This window comes from Xyrauchen texanus, chromosome 7 (genome assembly GCF_025860055.1).
Source record: "Xyrauchen texanus isolate HMW12.3.18 chromosome 7, RBS_HiC_50CHRs, whole genome shotgun sequence".
Taxonomy (NCBI): Eukaryota; Metazoa; Chordata; class Actinopteri; order Cypriniformes; family Catostomidae; genus Xyrauchen; species Xyrauchen texanus.
In genome coordinates this window covers 35,564,231-35,585,337 of record NC_068282.1, presented here as the reverse complement: position 1 = coordinate 35,585,337, position 21,107 = coordinate 35,564,231, and the positions used below count along the sequence as shown (strand labels likewise).

The following is a 21,107-nucleotide window of genomic DNA, read 5'->3' as shown; positions in this document are numbered from 1 at the left end:
AGGAAAATCACTGTTTGCATGTATTATGTCTGAAAATATACTTTATTTCGCCTATGTAAATGCAGGGATCCTGATTAATAATAAAAATATATATATAACAACAACAAATACAATTTCTGTTGTTGTTTCCGCTCAAGCCGATAGGGGGCAGTAATGCGTTTGGTCCATTCCCCTTCGTATGAGGCAAAAGTACAGGAGAAGAAAACACAATACTAAACAAAAACAAAAATGGAGTCGGAGGAAGTCTTTAATTGCAAGTAGCGCTTTATTTTTTATGTATCATTTGAGTGAGGTTGCCTAATTTATTCACCTAAATCTTTCTCAAAAAGGTGATGCTGCACCAAATCAATAACAGCCAGTCGATGCACTAATATGCTGAATTTGTCCATGTATGTACTTTATATTATTGCAAGTTGTGGTTACAGGCAAAATAACTTTAACAGTCATGTTTGTGGTTTTAGGGACTGATGCCAATACTGCCGATCTGATTGTATGACGAGTCAGCAACAACAGTCTGTTTACAGGCAAAAGAAATGCAGCCATCAAAGCTTTTGAGTGAGTAAGACCACTCCTGACTTTACTGAGTGTTACTATGCCTTCATCTTTGATATGATGTTGAACTGTCAAATCCACAGACTGTATGTCAAAGAGAAACAACTGCAAGGGAAAGTTACCCCTGCTTGGGTTAGAAAAAAGTGGGAGAATCTAAAACAGAAGTACAAGGTGCTGTCATGCTTGCATTAATTCAGCTTGTTTACAAGTTATCAATAGATTTTAATATAGTATACATTTACAATTCATGCCTTTTTCTTAAAGCTAACTGTTTGGTCAGACATAATTCATTTGGCTTTGATTGCAGGACCTTAAGAGTCTCAGTATAGTTGGAGGGGACACGGCAATTGCGACCTGGAAGTGGTATGCAATCATGGATGGTGCACTGAGTACCGAGATCCCCTTTAGCCCCCTCATTACACCAGTCCATGGGTCATTATCTGCTAAGGATGCTCCTCCCATCAAGCAGAGGAAGGAGGAGGACTGGATGAAAGCCCTGCGGGAGATGGAGAGAAGACTGGAGGAACGAGAGAGACGATCGGCGGAGAGAGAGGATGAAAGAAACAGACGGGCTGCAGCAAGAGAGGAGGAGAGAGACAGAAGGGCTGCAGAGAGGGAGATGGAACGGGATCGAAGGGCCACAGAGCGGGAAGATGAAAGAGAGAGAGAGGGGCTGGAGAGGGAGATGAGGACAGAACGAGAGATGTTTGCGAGAGAGGAACGGTGGGAGAAGGAGATGCTGGCTTGAGAAGAGAGGCAGGAAAGGGAGCACAGAGAAAGAGAGGAGAGGAGAGAAAGGGAAGCTGCTGCTAGAGAAGAAAGGCTCTTTAAACTCCTCGAGACATTTCTGGCCAACAAATAAAACAGTTACTTTTCCACATTCCAAGAATTGCCTATTTTCTATTAATAAACTATTTTGGAGATTACTTTTGCATAAATCCAACAAATACTAATGATTAATTTAGTTATAGTTACAATGGATAATAAAACCAACAAGACCTCTTTGTCATAATTGAATACTTTATTATTACACAAATCCAACAGAAAGTAGCACATTACTGACAAACAATAATATATCCACAAAACAGTACATCAACAGTAACTCAAAAGTGAAGCTGCCAACATGTTAAGCTTTTACAATCTATATATATATGGGTGAGAGACACATTCAATTATATTAAGTAAACTTTTTTAATGCTAGATTGTGAGGTTTCTGAAAAAAGATTATACTGTTTTATTCTGGGTCATATTAAGCAAAACTCTGAGAGAAACAACAGAATGAAAGAAATAACTAACTTCAACTTAATAGAGCTGTTCAGTTTGTAGTCCAAAAACATGGAAGAGAATTAGTATTTTTGTGTCGACAGGCACGTACACTTACAAGCCTGTGACAGTTGTAATCCTTATTTAGCAAGTTGTTAGCAGCATTCATACAGCAAACACAGTAGCTTAAAAAAAAATTCACGTTTGGGGTATGACTTTGTGTAATTTATGTTCAGGGTTGGGAATGAATGGAATACATGTAACACGATTACGTATTTAAAATGCAAAATATAAGTAACTGTATTCCACTACAGTTACAATTTAAATAATTGGTAATTTAAATAAAAAGTTACATTCAAAAAGTATTTTGATTACTGAAGAGATTCCTTTGCATTTTACTGTCATTTGTTTCATTTAATATTTAGTCCTTTGAGATGGAAAACATTTATACATATAAATGATGCGATCCAAAGTGCATTTAAACAGCGGTGAAACACTTTCTTATGTGTTACATTCATACGAGCAGACAGAGAATTAAATTTGAAGTTTGGAGCAGAAGAAATAGAAATAAACCTTGTGTAAATTGTCAGCTTTACACTAAAATAATATGCTATTTCTAGCCATTTTACATGCACGTTACCAGGCACGATCATATTTTTTATTCAAGAAAATTCACGTAGGATCATAATTTATTTTCTTCTATAGTAAGACCTTTGATATGAGGGCAAAAATCGTATTCTTGATAATCCTGTAAAAATATCAAAAAATCCTTAAAACAAGATCAGTTCGATTTTTCTTGTTTTAGAAACAACACTGCATAAGATATTTAGGATTATCAGAGAATGTATTTTTAATGTGTATTTTGTCTTACTGTACTGGCAGAGATTTTATTGTTAAAACAAGTGAAAAAATAAACCAGTGCTGAAGAAGTAATCCAAAGTATTTAGAATACGTTACTGACCTTGAGAAATCTAACAGAATACATTTTACAGCATGTATTCTGTAATCTGTAGTGGAATACATTTAAAAAGTAACCCTCCCAACCCTGTTTATGTTACAGAACAAAAGTCCAGTATCTTCAAGTAATGTTTACCACAGACCTTATTTCACCCATAAATCCAAGACTGCCATTATAAAAACCCATAGGAAATTCGAGAGGGAATGCATGGCGAATTAGCCTTTTGTTTGTTAACAAATAAATATCATGGCTGAACAATAGCTGGAAAATTTTTTAGAATGTTTCCTCACTTTTAGAAAGTGTTTCCTGAGGTTAATTTGGCCTTAAAGGTGCTGTAAGTGATATTAACCATTTTGAAACTTCCATGAGACTTAGCTGTCTAATTAGACCACCCCCTTTCCAAAACCATACTCTTGGAGATTGCTGAAATCAATACATATGCAATTTGATGTCTGACATTAAACAGGTAGCCTACAAGTATGCTGGTTATCAAAAGCAACAGCAGAAAAATAGCGTTCTCATGTGACAAAAGGACAAATCTCAAACTGATGCTCTCAGCTTCCTGCAGTCAATCCAAAGCATGGCGCTGCCCAGTGGTTAGTCATGAAAACTGTGGATATACACTGAGCACTTAATTATATCACTGAGCACTTAATTACAGAATTATATCACTGAGCACTTAATTAGGATCACTATGGTACTAATAAAGTGCCCAACATTGTCTTCTGCTGTTGTTGCCCATCCGCCTCAATGTTCGTAGTATTGTGCATTCTGAGCTGCTATTCTGCTCACTACAATCGAGGGTTTATCTGAGTTACTGTAGCCTTTCTGTCAGCTTGAAGCAGTCTGGCCATTCTCCATTGACCTCTAATCAACAAGGCCTTTCTGTCCACAGAACTGCTGCTCAGTGGATGTTTTATGTTTTATGCACCATCGGAGTAAATTTTGCTGACTGTTGTTTGTGAAAATCTGCAAATTTTTTCCCAGCTGTTTACAGAGCATAGGGGCTGTTACATCTGACAGGTAATAGAGATGTTTTCTGTGTGTAATTTCATAAATAAATTCACTTACAGCACCTTTACATTAATTTAATAATCTAGATCCCCAATAGAAAAGCATCTGTTCAAGAAAAAATTCCAATTCTTTGTTAATCCATAAATTGCTGTGAGATTACTTATATTTGTAACAGCACACACAATTTGGCACAAACTTGGCTTTAATATTATACAAGCATCTACATTTTCCTACAATAAAACATTTCTAATATTTATTCTGTATATCTAATTAATATATATTCCTCTAAATAAATACTTTGATAGATGACAAATATTAAGAATACATCTATGTAATTAAATATTCAGTTTTTATAGTTAATATGATTTTGACAGAATACTTTAATGATCTCTTTATAAGGTTTAGATTTAAAATGACATCTAACAAAAGACTAAACGGTGCAACACAGAAATGCATATTAATCAGCTTTCACTGTTGGATAATATTACGCACAGTGCTTAATAAAAACATCTAGTAATTGCAAAGGGTGTCCCATGATAGCTTTGTATGTTTTAAGCTTTCCCTTTGACCAGAGAAATACAATTTAGGATGTAAGCTGAAAATTAAGCACAGCATCTAAAGTATTGTACACTTTAATCCTGAAGCTGAACATTCTCAGACATGAGACTCATCCAAGTCCAGGTCAACAGGGGAGAGGGGGAGTGGGGAGAGTGCATGTGGTGTGAGTAGTGAGGTTAGGAGTGGGTTCTCCGTTCCACCATCCTCTCCTATACTAACGGAGAGCTCAGTGTTCTGCAGAAGCCCAGAGGTCTCCTCATCCTCCAGACTTTCTCTGATCTGGGTTGGGGTCAGCCGGGAAGGAGTGCTCAAGACAGGCAGGGGAGGAGGAAGAGGGGAGCAGGCTCTAGAGGTGGAGCCAGACGTGGCGGAGGGGGTGGGAGATAGACTGCTTCTTACACTCCCCTGATCTTTCCTCTCTTTATTCTCAAACTGAGGGACCTACAGTTAAGATAGAGCACATGCTTTGTAAACTATTGATTTCAGAGATATAAAGGGCTAAAATCGATTTTTTTCTTTCCGCTCATTGTTCGCCATGCATTATGGAAGCCTTCATATTCTAACCAATGCATATGAAATTAAAACAAAACAGGATGTGTGTAGCACACACCTCAATAAGATTTCATTCAAATAATGTTGTTTTATGACAGACAGTGGGATAAATCAGACCTGTGGCCGTGCTGGGCTGTGCTGGGCAGTTTTGATGCTTGGTGATGAGGACTCTGATGGGATGGAGGGAGAGTGGCCTCCTGCCATATAGCTTAGCCTCCCGCTCTCTGTGGTCCCTGGCAGGCCGGGGCTGGGAGTGGCAGAGGGAGATCTGCCAGCTGCTTCCTGCTGGGTCTCAGTGAATGTGACAGACCTCTTTTGGTCACCATGTGCTGAAGTGTTTTATAAAAGATTAGAGATTCATTAGACTCTATTCATTCCATGCTAATTGCATAAAAAAATGTTCAAATATTAAAAGGAACACTTTACCCAAAGCCAACAATTCTGTCATCAATTACTTACCCTTATGTACCCTTGTGTTCTACTGAAGAAAGACATTCATACATGTTTGGAACACCCAATAGGTTGTGTAAATGATGACAGAATTACATTTTTTGGATGAACTAAACATTTAAATGTTGTGGACACTTAGCCCCCGTTTTTCTCAATTATGAGCTTTCATTTTTTTATGTGGTCATATAAAAACACACACCCCTGTCAAGTGGTTTATTCTTTGGCTGAATGCTTCTGCGGGTTGTTGAAAGCCTGGCTCCTTGACGTCCACGAGACTCATCCTGCACCCTCTGTATGGATAGCAGGGGTCGCCGTAGCTACAAGACACAATGCCTTAGTTTTATAATTTTGTGCTAATATATAGAATGCAAAAATAAATAAAGAATAAAAAAATAAGCTGTACTGTGTTCTGAAATCTCACCTGCCTAAGCCCTCTCTTACGACCGAGAGGTGGTTGGATTAGCAGATTCTGCTGCCCTGGTTCACTCTGCACACTGGCAACCCTATAGAATACAGCCACAGAATAGACACACCAAGTTTTGAGTTTTAACTGCTTGTAGAAATGAACACAATCCCTGATAATCCTCCAGATAGACGGGAGAAATAAGAGGAAATGTGTCCCTTACACACATCCCCATCAGTGTATAGCCCTCCACCAATCAAACACAGTGACAGAGACAAATCAGAATGCATGAATCACAGGTCAGAGCCTGCAATGTCATCCACAAACATTAGGGGAATAGAAGAGTTGGTATGGCAGTGTTAGCATAAAGTAACCATCAATGTAAACTAAGCTATTTTGTACAAGACAAGATGTGAAAAAACTTCCTCTGATGGCAGATCTCCTAAATGCCACTTAGAAAATAAATATCTTAACGTCTAATCTTTTATCTTTTACTTTACAACTGCAAGACCATACTCCCCAGCCCCACAGATTCCCCCCAAGAGAGGAACTCCAATTTGAGCAGCAAGATGCCTGAAACATGAGTGGACACCATGATGACATGAGCACCACAAAGTGATAATACATAGATGGCCATCATTGTCCCTAGGCAAAATTTTAAAGAAAGAAAGAAGCCTAGAGAGAATGAGAAAATAGAGAAAGAAAGAAGCCTGGAGAGAATGAGAAAATAGAGAAAGAATGATTGGAGAAAATTATGAAAGAAAGAAAGAAAGAAGCTAGGAGTGAATTATAAAACAGAAAAAGGAAGAAAGAAAGAAAGAAAGAAAGAGAGAAAGCAAGCAAGAAAGAAAATAAGAAAGAGAAAGATTGGAGAAAATGATAAAAGAGAGAATGAAAGGAAAACGGAAAAAAGAAAGAAGTTTGGAGAGAATGATAAAAGAAAAAGAAAGAAAGAATAAATGAAAGAAGCTAGGACAGAATGAGAAAAGAAAGAGAAAATTAATAAAAGAAAGTAATATAAAAGAAAGAAAAAGTAAAAAGAAAGAAAGTTTGGAGAAAATTATAAAAGAAAGAAAGAAATGGAAAAAGGAAGAAAGAAAAAGAAAAGAAATGATAAAGTTTGTAGAGAATGGTAAAAGAAAGACAGAAATAAAATAAAGCAAAAATAAAAAAGACAGAAAGAAAAAGAAAGGAAAAGAAAGAAAGAAAAAATAAAAGAAAGAAAAGTTTGAAGAATGATAAAATATATAAATAAAGAAGGAAAGAAAGAAAGTTTGGAAATATAAGAAAATATAAAAAGGAGGAAAGAAAAAGAAAATAAATAAAGAAGTTTGGAGAGAATGATAAACGAATGGAAGAGAGAAATAAAAGAAAGAAAAAAGAAAGAAGCTATGAGAGGATGAGAAAAGAAAGAAAGAAAAAAGAAAGAATTGAAAAGTGGCTTATAAAAGATGAGAAGGGAGAGAGAGAAAGAGAGAGATCCTAGTGAGGAGTCAGTTGGATGTGATGAAGAGGGACAGCAGGCCCAGATCCAGCACACAGACGGTGAGACACTGTACACACAGGGCCGTGAAACTGTACCTAGAAAGGTTACCCTCCTCCAGAAGCCCCTGGGATTCATCTAGCACATTGGGTTCACTGCAGAGTTGGGCAGGGAAAGAGGTTAGGGGAATATAAGAGACATGCAACACCCCCTAGCTGTAGATCAGCCCTATCTTAAAGAGAAAGATAAGGTAAGATTGGCTAGATAAGGTTATGTCATGTAGTCAGTCTGTTTGGAGTTGTTTTGTTAGAATTAACTTTAGTTTTAAAGGGATGTGTTTTTACCTGTGACTGGGCAGCATGGTGCTTATGCTTGGCTCAGGCCGAGTGGAGGCTGAACCCGTGGCGTGACTGGAAAAGCGCCGCTGGGAAATTAGTCTGGGGAGGAAAGCCTCATGCTCACTTACCACACTGGGAATGCTTATGGAGTCATCTGAAAGAGAGAGAGAGAGTACAAATGTGTGTTAATATGGACCATACAACAACATTTGCGTCTAAAAATATCATACATTAAATTCATTTTGCTGCATTAAATAATTTCTCTACATTCAAATAATTTAGGATTTAAGGGTAACACTTACAATAACATTCCATTTGTTAACATTAGTTAACTAGATTGGTTAACACGAACTAACAATGAGCAATACTTCACAGCATTTACGGACTTAATCTTGGTTAATGTTAATTTCAACATGTACTTACACATTTTTTTAATGAAAAGTTGTAAACTTTAACATTAATGCACTATGAACATGAATTAACAATGCACAATAGTTTTTTTTATATTCTAACATTAGCCAAGATTAATAAATGCTGTAAAAATTTTTTTCATTGCTAGTTCATGATACCTAATGCATTAACTAATGGAACCTTATTGTAAATTTATTTAATTTACCGATGCCATAGACATTTTTCGCAGACTGTGATGACGCATTTTCAGCATTATTTAGCATTGTAAATCTAAATAATTATAGTATATATAAAAAATATAATATATATATATATATATATATATATATATATATATATATATATATATATATATATATATATTTTTTTTTTTTTACATTTTTTTTTTTTAAATGATTTATTGTAAATTTATTTTGAAAGTGACAAGTAAAGGCACACCTTAGATTCTGAGTTGCAAGTTATGGAGAAAAAAAAAACAACTTCTGTTGTGGTGAACATAAGACCACCACAAATATATATTTTTCTTACCCATTTGCTCCAATTTTAAAAGAAAAAATGTATTATTAGTTTCCACTATCCACAAGAAGAATAAAAAACAGGGTGGTTCTGTCAGAATAGAGAAGACACCACATTTACTGTCACTCTCTCAGCAGCTGCATTAGAAACCCCATTGCAGCTGCGGTAACTAGTTTTGTGGTAACTTACAGTATTTCAGGGTAATATAACAAAGCATAATGTTATACATTTTCAGGGGAAAAAAAAGAGTGTATAACTGTACAAATCAAAATATATACCATGTAATAAGTTACCTCAAAACTAGTTGTTTTAAAATTATATTTGCTGTGGTCGTATGTTCACCACTATAGAAGTTTACCCTGGAATAGTTTACTTCTGTGTTCCAAAACCTTGAAGTGCAATAAAGGCCTATTGTAGAAATGCACAATTTGCCGTCAGCGATGAATAATTTATTCCGTGACAAAAGTAACCGAAAACAGGGGGTTTACTGAGATAAAGCAAATCAAGTAGTATTCAACTGTTCAAGGCAACCCTGCTCCATTTAAAATAAAGTAGCTTTTATACTGTATGGCTCCTGATATGACTGGAGTCTTCATCTCATGTGAGTGCACACATTTTAAACATATTTTTCAAAAGTACTATTAGTTTCTTAAGCTACTTTTCATTTAATTTAAACAAGGACACATTACTGAGGGCACCTTTAATGTGAGACTTAAATGACAGCATTTGCCAGTAGAATATGCTTCCTCATTTCTCAAAAGGAATGAGTCTGTCAAAGAACTTCTGCACCCCAAAGTTTAAGAAGAAAATAAAGAGGAAGATTGACACACTTTCCTCCTCCTCCTCATCAGTGCGGCTGAGTGTGTCCTGCGAGGGCTGGCGTGAGGGTTGGCTTTCCTGCTCCCAGACAGTTCCTGTACCAGTATTGGAGCGGGACATGGTGGCCAGACTCAACCTGTATGCAGAGGTTGATGTGCCAACAGTACTAATGGAAGTCTTTCCCTGGTATGCTGTAGATAAATAGGAAGAGACAAACAGAATAGGGTTTTTCAATCTATACTTAACCGTTGATTGACGATTTTGTAAACCCAGGGTAATACAATGTGGAAGTACAATGTGGAATCTCGAAAACTGACTAGCCAGGATAATTTGTTAACCCAGAATAAACTATGAGTAGTTTAAACATGAAACAACAACAGAAAAGCCAGTTCTTACCAGCGCCGCTGTGCACTGCCTCTTTCAGGATCTTGAGCTCATTGTTGAACTCGGCGAACAGAGAGCTCTTGCAGAGGGAACGTGGAATGAAACGACGCTCCAGTTGCTCTGCGATGTGGTGACGGGCCGTGATCTCCTCCTGAGACTCAGCTGGCTGGGTCAACAGCTAAGAGCAGAGAAATGGGGAAGAGGGACATTTAACAACTTGGGAATTTGAAACAACCTTAACAAAGAATGAAAATAATTGGCAGAAGAAAGAGATAGGAGACTTCAGAAAATTTAGAGTGGCAGCAGATAGCCTCAGCACCTGCCCACCTTGCACTGTATGAAGGGACGCAGAAGAATGAAGATTGGTATTCTTGTGCGCACAATGAAGTCGATGAAATCCCAGAAAGCCAGACCGCCAACTTTCCTCAGGGCCATTTCCTTGACCTGCAGACTCAGCTTGTACCACTGATTACCTAACTGTCGCTCAAAGCACACTAAGACCACCTTTAAAGCTAGAAAAATAGAGAGATTAAAAAAATGTAATCCACTATGTACAATGTGGTTCAAAAATCCACTTGTAAAAATGCTTTTATTTTTTCCATTAAAAATTATATTATAAGCTTTTTTAAAACATCTCCACAATTTCAGTGTCTGGCATGTCTCTCTTTCACTTTTAAAGACCCCATGCACTGGAACTGGCATGCCATTGCATGGAAACCAGACCTTTCATTCCAATGAGTTAACATGGTTAGATTCTTAAATAGTAATTTTTATTCATTTTGCATCATAACCTTTCTTTGTTTTTAATCTCTGACTTTCAATGTGGACTTTTGAACATCACTCTATAAATCGTAGAATCATATTTCAACACTAATATTTTTTTCTTTTTCTTATATTGCCCTATCTATCCCCCCCTCTACAGCTCTAGTACCAAGGTAAGCAGCCTGGCTGGTGGATTCAGCGAGTCCCTCTCGACGCAGGTCTTTCCCAGTGTCCCCTGGAGTAGAGCAGTGCGCAGGAGAGGCGTCCAGCACAAAGTTCTTACTGCGGGAGGTGCTGATGATGCGTGGAGGTAACAGGATGTTGAGGACCGTCTGCAAAAGTAGAAATATCTCCGGCTGCTCCAGATGAGGACTGTCTGTGAGGGGAGAACACAAACATACATTGTGTGTGATACTGTGCTTCTCTATGCAATCATACTTTGAGCCTATTTAAATGTTACTAGTTTTGTTTTAGTTCTGAAGCAAACCTTTACTCCCCGAGCCCACAGTCAATACAAACGGAATCAAAAGGTTAAGCAGCATCCCCTCTCGTCTCTCCTGATTGGTGAAGGGGGAGATCACATGACTGAGAGGGAAGTCATCCTTTAAAGCCTAGAAATGGAGGAATATTAAACATGTGCCCATGAGTGTAGGCAAAACAATAAATTAATAGAACAGAATAGGATTATACCTGGATCTGCATGGCAACCAAACGCACAACTGCTGTACTGAAGGGAAGAGGAGGAGACAGGTAAGGACTCAGATGCAACAAGGGCAGTCCATCTGCCACACTAGAGGGTCCCACCACACCCATCACCTAAACACACACATATACTGCATATGTAAGCACATACACATATGCACATGACATGTTGAAGTGAGAACAAAAGAGGAGATTATAGGCAGCACATTTTTTGGGACTAACCAGGTTGACACAGACATTGATAAGAGATCGCAGGTGTGGCAGGAAGGAGATAATGGGTTGCCGATGGAGTGTCAAACAAATCCCTTCAATCAGACTGCTAGCAGCCTCCCACTCCACCTGTCGCCTGCAAAAACAAAACATGGGGATATTCAACTCACACACTTTCACAAGATATCAGATATCAAAAAGCATCTTGTATTACATTTTAAACCACTGGTCACTTGCAAAAACAAATTTGTGCATTAAAAAAATTATGTTTACTGCACTAATAATCGCACAAGTTTAGTTGGCTAAAAACATCAGTAATACAAAAAACAATCAGGTAATACAAAATTCCACACTATACAAAATAACACTAACTTAATGGAATAGTTTACCCAACGTTTACCCCAATAGTTTACCCTTTTGTCATTTTTTAAAGAATTTTCTGTCCACTTTTTTCCATATAGTGAAAGAATGATGACTGGGAATGCCAAGCTCCAAAAAACAAAAACAAAAAAAGCACCATAAAAGGACAGTCAGTAGCTGGGTTTCCATTCAAATGGTTTTTTAAGGGTCATAAAACCCGTGTTTTCTAGATGTTAACAGATTTGTTGCCCAGTATGTTTGACAATGATAGTTAAAATGCTTGGGATTGAAATCAACATGTAGAAAACGTCACGTGGATGTGAGTTGTACGTGTTAGATTTACACTAGATTTGATCGCATACACGTCGTTTCTCTTGATATTATTTATGAGACTGCCGATTTCTCGAGAAGGATATAGCTGCAGGCCGAGCTCCAAAAAGGGGTGGGAGCTCCAAACTGCCAGCAAAGACAAACAGAACCCCTAACCCAACCATTTCCCTGACCCTAACACTAATCGTGGGTGGAAGTGCATCTCCCTTTTGGAGTGGGTCCAACCCCCTTCCGGAATTTCCCTGCCCTCCTTTGGAGTTTCCGCTCCTGTTTTGAGAAATAACTATTCTTTCATGAATTGTTCATGAAATGTTCATTCTAGTGGTCAGGAAATTTTAGGCTGATATAGCGATATTTTTAACACCGATATTTTAACACTGTGGTTGTCCGATACTGATCCAATAACTAAAATGTATTTTTAAAGTGCCCCTTGCCACACTTTTACAAGTTATATGCTGCTGTTGTATGTTTATGCCCCATACAGAAAATGTACAGTACATTTACATTAACTGTGAAAAGCTAACATTTATTTGAATTAAAAACAGTTATGTGGGACATTCCAGAATGTCCCAGCCAAAATTTTTCACAGAATACATGCTCAGAATGCTCAGAATACTGAAAACATTTACTTGCTGTAAACAAAAATGTCTTCAAAAATATTAATATAAAAAAGAAAATCATTCAAATTCAAGCATAGAAATTTCAACATCATCAAGAAATTTGCTAAATTTGCCCCTTAACATAGCTATTTTCTCTTGTCCTATCTTGTTAATGACCAAATCCCATGTCAAATATAATTAGTGTTTTTTTCCCCTTCTTTTTTTGTGTGATGTGTTTGATAAAAGTGTCTTTTAATGGTGTAAAATGCATTTTAATTTATTTTAATAATTGAAAAATTGCATTTAAGTTGTGTCCAACATCATGTGCTCAACCTGGTTACCAAAATCAATCTAGCCTGATAAAGAAAATAGAAAAACAATGGGTCACATGGCAACATCATCAAGAAATTTGCTAACAGCATGGCCATAAGAAAAGTTATTTCATTCTTCCTTTTTCAATATTTGTATAATCTTTTCAGCATTGGTTGCCTTTATCAATCTAAACAACTCAACCCTGTTGCTAACATTATCAATATAAAAGAGTATTTACTTCAAAGTTTTTGTATAAATATGACTGTAATAATCTTGACATTTGCATTTCATTCCCAAATTAGCATCTTTCCTTGAGAAATTGCTAATATTAGCGTGTGTGCAACCCTGTAACCATTTTTTAACTAACAGGGTTGCACCCTCATCAGTATTCTTAAAAGGTTTAAAATGTATATTTGATGCCTAAGCTGGACAAATACAGTTTTCTGAAGGTTTATTACCTCTTTTTATAAAATACATACAAAATTTTAACTAAACAAGAACAATTTTGAAGAGTGCTGATATCTAAATTGTCCTCCAATTCTGGAATGTCAATTGAATAGTTCTGTTGTCAATATTAGAGAATATTGTGACATACTGGAAACCAGTAAACACCATGAGAGCATCCCACACAGCAGAGATACGTTCAAAAATAAGAAAGATATGCCTATTTCAAGCTTCAAAACTACTCCAGTGACTAACCATTAGTTTCTATGATTTGTTCATCGTTTTTGGTGTTTTGTTGTAACACAAATCACCAATCATTGAGCAACTGCGTGAAGATGCAGTCCAGTTATTGAAGATTAAACTGTTAAAGTTGTAAGTAGTTGTATTGTGACAAACATATATCTCTGATGTAAGTCAGGAATCTCTCAAAATATCGCTGGGATGAGTGACTGATGAGAGACCGAGAGCATGCATGTTTAAGTGACACTAAGAGCGTGCATAATCGCTCAAACCAATAATTGCCAATAATTCACCCTCCAGTGGCCTGAAATGTCATGCTTCAAATGAAGATTTGGCCGATCGATTGGTGCATCCCTAGTTCATTCATAACCTCTCCCCAAATAGAGATAGGATGGATGTTAAGATTTTCAGTGGATAATGACTTATATTTCAGTCTGTTCCTCGCATAAAGCTATTGCATGGCTTAACAAGACTACGAATATAACACACGGGTTGTATGGACTACTTTTATGGTGTTTGTTTTTTTAGTCATTTTGCTTCATACACTTCACTATATGGAAAAGAGTGGACATAATCTTCTTCAAAAGTTCTTCCAAGGAAGAAAGTCATATAGGTTTGGAACGACAGAATTAATTTTTATTTTTTTGGTGAACTATTCGTATAAGTGAGACAATATACTTAAACATACTTGTTTCTTTAAAAAATTTAGTCTACCTTCAGATTTTTATATCACAATACCATCATAAAGATAATGGAGACAATGGAAGACAAAGCACAAACACCAGCACAAAAGCAGCAGACGACCATCACATAAGATGACATAATACCACTGAAGAGGCCAGCAGAGCTCCACCAGAGCAAACAGAAACACAGATGGTGGAGGGCTAGCGATCAGTGTGAGGACATACCTGGTGCACAGAGCCTGAGGGCGAACGCACCTGAGTGTGGGCATCTTATGAATCTTGTTAAACATGCGATCCAGCCGCTTCAGAATGAGGATGAGGGCAGGACGAACCGCCTCTGCTGACCAATCGGTGATGGGTAGCATCTCTGTGATGTAGCGGCGCAACCCTCTGCTCTCCATGGTCATTGTGTCGTAAGGGGCCAGTTTAAGAAGGGAGTGGGCAATTTCTGCTAGTCTGGAGGACATAAAGTCTTGAATCAAAACTAGGGCTGTCAATCGATTAATGAAAAAAAATGATATGCCTATTAATTGCAATTATACAACAGTCTTGTCTGGACGAGAGGTGTTCCAAGGGTGCTGTCTACTATTTTAGCTCTGAGACACTTTCCTGTTTGTATCACTCCGCTTGTGTTAGTGGCGTTCCAAACATAAGAGCATCTAGACGTGTACATTTTCATTAATCCCTATGATAATAAAGACTTCAGCCAGCAGGTGGCGACAAAAGACCATCTTGTTGTGATATGAGCGAATTGCGCTGACATTGACAAAATGTGTGCTTGAATTACCACTACACTATACCTGAGAAATAGTTAAACTAACAGCTTCAGCATTACTGCCAATCACAGTTGAGAGTCTTGACAGATGGAGTAATCAAACACACTCAGGTCGCCAAATTGATACAAGTTGCCAAGTTGGGACTTTTAACATAGTGGATGAGAGAATGCTTTCTGTGACGGATTTAAAATAAGAGTTCCCAAAGTAATATACAAGAATGAAACTGGCTCCCTCCATGTTTTCTCCACGACAACAAAACACTTGTACGAGAGTTAAATACTCGTCGGATAATTCCAATAGCATGAATGGAAGCATCACTCCATGATCGGAGTGGATTACTACCACACTACAGCTGCAGCATGTTCATCACTGTAACAGACACAGGCAATCACACGCTCAGTCTCTCTCTCTCTCTCTCTCTCTCTCTCTCTCTCTCTCTCTCTCCCTCTCTCTCTCTCTCTCTCTCACACACACACACACACACAGAGGTTGGTCTACCTATCATTATGAGGACTTTCCTTAGACATAATGATTTTTATACTGTACAAACTATAGATTATATCCCCTAAACCTAACACAACCCCTAAACCTAACCCTAACAAAATGTCCTTGTTTCTCCAATAACTTGTTAAAAACAGGTTTTCTGAATTAGTAACAGAGACTTAGGCACATCTTTCAAATTAGCAATGGTAGATCTTGTGACGTAAGAAAGTAGTTCCAGACACAAGAACGTTTTATTGGGACAGTCCTTAGTTTTTCCATACTTATTTACTTGTTCACTGAACTTTTGGATAAAAGAAATATCACACTCGCAATCATGCTGTATCATCCATCTATAAGCAGTGCTGATAGCTGGACATACAGCACTCTTGCTCGTGTTATATTGCTTTATTAAACAATTTAATAAACAAAATAACCCTCAAATACAGACAATTAATTGAGTAGACATTACAAAATCAATATATTGTTTTTTTATTTCCATATCATTGAACATAAAGAAGATTTAGGGGGTATTCGCAATGTGACATACTTAAACAAAATTCAGGGGTCTCGAGACATTTTTAAAGGTTGAACTTCTTTTAACTTCACATGGAATTTCAAAAACATGGCACTCATGGTAGGAAATGCTTAAAAAATGTGAAAAACTTTGCAATGGTCAGAGACTGTGTCTTGTGTGAATGAACAGACACATTCCATGGCTGTGAGGCCAGCTTATGATAAGTATGGTTTGGCAACCTCCTTGGGTGGCCTTTATTTCATATTCATTTGAATACTCACTCAATAAACACTTTCTTCATATACATTATCACGATTGAACATGAATGAAAAGCAATATAAACACAACTGAGATTCTAGAGAGCTCTCTCTGCAATTCTCTCACCTCATATGAGACTTTATATCCAGCAGTTCTAGAGCAGTGACTCTGGGCTCTCCTGCCACGTTCTGCAGGATTTTGAGACGCGGACCGCAGTGCTTGTAGAACTCTGTGCATATGTTAAGAAGAGACTCACGGGGGCGACGGAACTCTTCACGGGCGATCCGCTCATCCAGTTCCTCCCTCAATATACCCTGACCCTCCTCCAGCAGGTGTAGATTATCCCTACAGAGAGTTGAGTCTGAGCATTTTTAAAGGAATATTCCAGGTTCAATACAATTTAAGCTCAACTGAAAGCATTTGTGGCATAATGTTGATTACCAATAAACACTTTTTAAAGACAATCCAATTCTTTAAAAAAAAAAAAAAAAAAGGCTACAGTGAGGCACTGAATTTTGAGGGTTTATCATTTTATGAAAGCACATACATTAATTCTTCAAACCTGGTGTATTATTTGAGCAGTTAAGTTGTTTAAATCTTAATTGTTTTGTTTTTAAACCCCAACTTTTATTGACATTTTTTATGGTTTGCGGAATTACGTCTTCATGACAACAAAGTTGTAAAATTTTATATAATTTAAATAAGAAAAGTTAAGTGAGCAATTTGATCACACTAAAATCAAGTTAACACGCATGTTGTTTATGTCTATACTTTTCTATGTGGCTGTCCTTTTGAAACGGTCCATTTACAGAGTGGCCCAATTCTGTAAGTGCCTCACTGAAACTCAAATATGTGCTTTAAAAAAAAAAAAGTGAAAAGTCTAAATGATGCCACAAATGCTTTTGAATGAGCTTAACTTGTATTGAAACTAGAATATTCCTTTAAATAATCTTTAATGACCAACTGCTTACTACAGTTGTACAGTTGTACTACATACTGTTACACCTTGTTTTTATGTCTTAGAAAAATTTGTTATTTGCAGATCAAATCAGGTGTGTGTGTGTGTGTGTTTAGGCAGTGTAGTAATTTTCTTTCTAATCAACTTTGGTTGCTGTAGTTACAACATACAGTAGGTGACCTTTTCTACAGCAAGTGGGTAAAGGAGGCTTGAATGTGTAGTCCTATAACATGCATACAAATTGGAAATCAATCCAATCAGACTTTTCTTTTGACATTTTCTTTAATGAAACTTAGTCCAATTAAGAAGGCAATAGGGTGTTTGCACTTTTCATGCTTTTTCGTACAGAAGACAGGGAAAAAGAAACCGCAAAAAAACATAAATCCAATATAATATCAACTAGGTCACATCTGATGTTTTTTAAACACTGATCCTGACAGTACCACTGTACCACAATACTCTTTATATAATGAGTGAACAAATATCCTGGTACTTTTAAAATGTCATATCTGCCTGACCTGGTGTTTGGTCCTCCAGACATGGCATGGTTAGCTGTGGTTGCTCCCTTGTGGCCTTGATCACATCGACTCATCTGAGGTGCAGTCATAGGTCTGAGAAATAGCAATTACATAAAAATTTTAAAAATGACTCATGATGCCTAAAAAGGAACTTCATGGTCTCATTTTCTAAAATCATGGGAAAGTGTTAATGAGTACTAGTCAGGTGAAATCACTTTATTATACTGATTGGATTATAAGAGCACACTGTTTGCTTTAAAAGGAGAGAAGAAGTGCTTCCAATCATTGTGTTCTTGTTAGCAATGGTTACCTCTAAAGAAAGATGTGCAGCCATCATCACTTTGCAACAAAATTGCCTCACATGCAAGGAAATTGCTGCAAAGAATATTGCACCTGAAAGAACCATTTACCGGATCATAAAAAACTTCAAGGAGAGAAGTTCAACTCCAGTGAAGAAGGCTTGAGGACGTCCCAGAGTGTCCAGCAAGCACCAGGACCGTCTCCTCCTGAGGAGTCAGTTACGGAATCGTGTCACCACCAGTGCAGAGCTTGCTCAATATTGGCAGCATGTTGGTGTGAGCGCATCTGCATGCACAGTGAGGCAAAGACTTTTGAACAATGGCCTGGTGTAAAGAAGGGCAGCAAAGATGCCACATCTCCCCAAGAAAAACATCAAGGACAGACTGAAATTCTGCAGGAAGTACAAGGATTGGAAAGCAAAAGACTGGTGCAAAGATATTTTCTCTGATGAAGCCCCCTTCCGACTGTTTGGGACATCTGGAAAAGGTGAAGAAGAAAAGGTGAACGCTACCATGAGTCCTGTGAGCAATTTGGTGATGATCCGTGCATTCCAGCATGATGGAGCACCATGTCACAAGGCAAGTGTGATAATGAAGTGGCTCGGAGATCATTACATTGAAATATTGGATCCGTGGCCAGGCAACTCCCTGGATCTTAATCCCATAGAGAACCTGTGGTCAATCCTCAAAAGGCAAGTGGACAAACAGAAGCCCACATATTGTGATCAAATCCGAGCACTAATAAGTCACGAATGGATTGCCATCAGTCAGGATTTGGCCCAGAAGCTGATATCCAGCACGCAAGAGAGAATTGCAGAGGTTATGAAGAACAAGGGTCAACACTGAAAATATTGACAAAAAAAAAAAAAAAAACGTTTTTGCCAATAAAAGCCTTTAAAAGTTATGAAACGTTTATCATTGTTTTCCAGTATACCATAGAAACATGTGAAACAATAATTTACAAATAATGAAGCAGCAAACTTAGCAAAACACAACATTTATGTCAATGCCAATAGATTTACGAGTGCTCTGGATTAATTGCACAGCATTAAGAGCGTAAGCACATAGAATTATTCAGACAATCACAAAATTATACTTCATACAATTTAAATACCAATAGCTATACTTTATGCTGAGACTTTCATATCAGGATATGTGTTTTATTTATTTTTATTTGAACAGACATGTCTAATATTATTATTATTAAAAAAGCATAAAATAGATAGGCTAAATGGATGAATAGATTAATAAGTAAATAAATGTAGTTCCCCTTCTGTCGCTCTCTCCACTTTGTGTCGGAGAAGCAACACTAGGGGTCTCTCTTGAGCACTGAATATACCTCTGATCTATGAAAAAAAAGCCAATGAGAAGTTGGCAGCTAGTATTTGCATACCCCGCCCCCGGACATACAGGTATAAAGGCTAGGCAAATACTAGAGTTCATTCCGCAAATTTCAGAAAACATGGGCCCAGCTCCCCGGCATCGAGCTCCCCGCAGATGATGGACGCCCGGTGGGGGGCCGGGAGGAGAATCCTTGTTGAATTAATTTCATTATTTGCCGCAGCCCCCGTACTCACATTCTCAATAATAGAGCTATTTCCTTTTTTGTCTCTGGGTCAACTGGCCCGCAAATGCAGTTCTCACGGCACTTTGCTGCCAGGCCTCAAGAGTCCCGGCATGCTGGACACGGCCACAGTCCGCCTTCAGCCCCACGATGGTCCCCCGGCTGGCCAGTTCTGACGAGTCTAGAGGACGCCTGCAACCGGACCTCCTCCTCCAGTCACGAACCCGCGCCCGGCAAGGTAAGTGCTTTGAGTTTGTTCTCAGCACCAAAGCCTCGGGACGCACCCTTGCCTCCTGACGCCACACTACCTGCTTCGCCCCGCTGCGAAGCCCCCGGCGGGTACGTCCAAAATACTCGTCCCCTTGGTACCCCCAGCACGGAGTTTGGAGGCGTGGCCTTCACTGCCCAACCAGTCACACTGGCTGTACCGGACCATTCGACTTGGTTACACAATTCAGTTTGCCACCCCCCCCCCCCTTCGCGGGCGTCCGTTTCCGCAGTAGAGGACGAGGAGCAAGGTCAGGGAGGACGAGGAGCAAGTCACACTAGTGGCTCCATACTGGCCCACCCGGGCCTGGTTCTTGGACCTCGTACACCTCGCGACAGCCCCTCCCTGGCGAATTCCCCTGAGGAAGGACCTTTCTGTGGGTAGTAGATGCCATTTCATTGGCTTATCACACTCAGGCCGTGCCCCCCCCCCCCCTTGCGGGTCCGAGCTCACGCGACAAGGAGTGTTGCGTTCTCGTGGGCACTGGCCAGGGGTACCTCCCTGGCAGACACCCAACACCTTTACAAGATACTACAGTCTCAGGGTTGAGACAGTTTCATCCTGTGTTTTCTCAGGTCCAAGCCAGTAGAACTCTGTATCACGCTGATGGGCTGGCCGGGTGAATCGCTTGCATATAGCGCCCTTTCCCTCACTTGAGGTAAAACTGTGCATCTTTTTTCCCATGAGATTCCACTCAACTCGAATCTATGGTCGATACCTCCCTAGCCCTCATGGGTCCGCAGTTCGGTGGAGGAACTTGCCGACCCAATCCACTGCGGGTACTCAAATCTACCCTGTACTGGAATAGGTGCTCCACAGGGTGAGGACTCATACGCGGACTCCCCCTGTGTGTATTTTCCGTGATACGGTCCCCTTACGAGCGGTTTTCTTAGGCAGTTCCGGCTGTCCTCCGGTCGCCGTGTTGTAGCAACTCCCCCTCGCTGAGGCTAGATCTACCACCGCGCCACTTCCACGTGTCGCCTAAAAACACATGTGATGTATTCACCACCTTACCTCCCAAGCTGGGTAGGGGTGGTCTCCGCAGGGTCTTTTCCCCCTGAAAAAATAGGAAATTGGGTAAGACCCCCTTCCCTCAGTGCGTGTAAGGGCCCCGGCTCTCTATTGC

At 38.8% G+C, this 21,107-nt stretch overlaps 1 protein-coding gene and 1 long non-coding RNA gene across 2 annotated transcripts in view; one reads left to right on the top strand and one right to left on the bottom strand.

Annotated features, from left to right (window-relative positions):
• Positions 1-217: 217 nt before the first annotated feature.
• On the top strand, positions 218-4,379 carry LOC127646295 (uncharacterized). Its single transcript, XR_007970909.1, has 4 exons — positions 218-329; positions 462-555; positions 636-723; positions 860-4,379. It is a non-coding gene; the product is annotated as an uncharacterized LOC127646295 (long non-coding RNA).
• A 46-nt stretch (positions 4,380-4,425) lies between these two features.
• The window catches only part of LOC127646294 (protein unc-80 homolog), a 123,486-nt gene continuing 106,804 nt past the window's right edge, over positions 4,426-21,107 (bottom strand). The window contains exons 49-64 of the mRNA XM_052129823.1: positions 17,851-17,943; positions 16,501-16,719; positions 14,599-14,799; positions 11,388-11,511; positions 11,154-11,279; positions 10,951-11,074; positions 10,633-10,839; positions 10,029-10,213; positions 9,714-9,879; positions 9,329-9,508; positions 7,578-7,725; positions 7,332-7,388; positions 5,769-5,850; positions 5,547-5,664; positions 5,015-5,226; positions 4,426-4,786 (exon numbers count right to left, since the gene is read on the bottom strand). Coding sequence (XP_051985783.1) covers positions 4,442-4,786; positions 5,015-5,226; positions 5,547-5,664; positions 5,769-5,850; positions 7,332-7,388; positions 7,578-7,725; positions 9,329-9,508; positions 9,714-9,879; positions 10,029-10,213; positions 10,633-10,839; positions 10,951-11,074; positions 11,154-11,279; positions 11,388-11,511; positions 14,599-14,799; positions 16,501-16,719; positions 17,851-17,943 — 2,587 coding nt within the window. The 3' untranslated portion in view covers positions 4,426-4,441. The remainder of the gene's footprint in view (positions 4,787-5,014; positions 5,227-5,546; positions 5,665-5,768; positions 5,851-7,331; positions 7,389-7,577; positions 7,726-9,328; positions 9,509-9,713; positions 9,880-10,028; positions 10,214-10,632; positions 10,840-10,950; positions 11,075-11,153; positions 11,280-11,387; positions 11,512-14,598; positions 14,800-16,500; positions 16,720-17,850; positions 17,944-21,107) is intronic.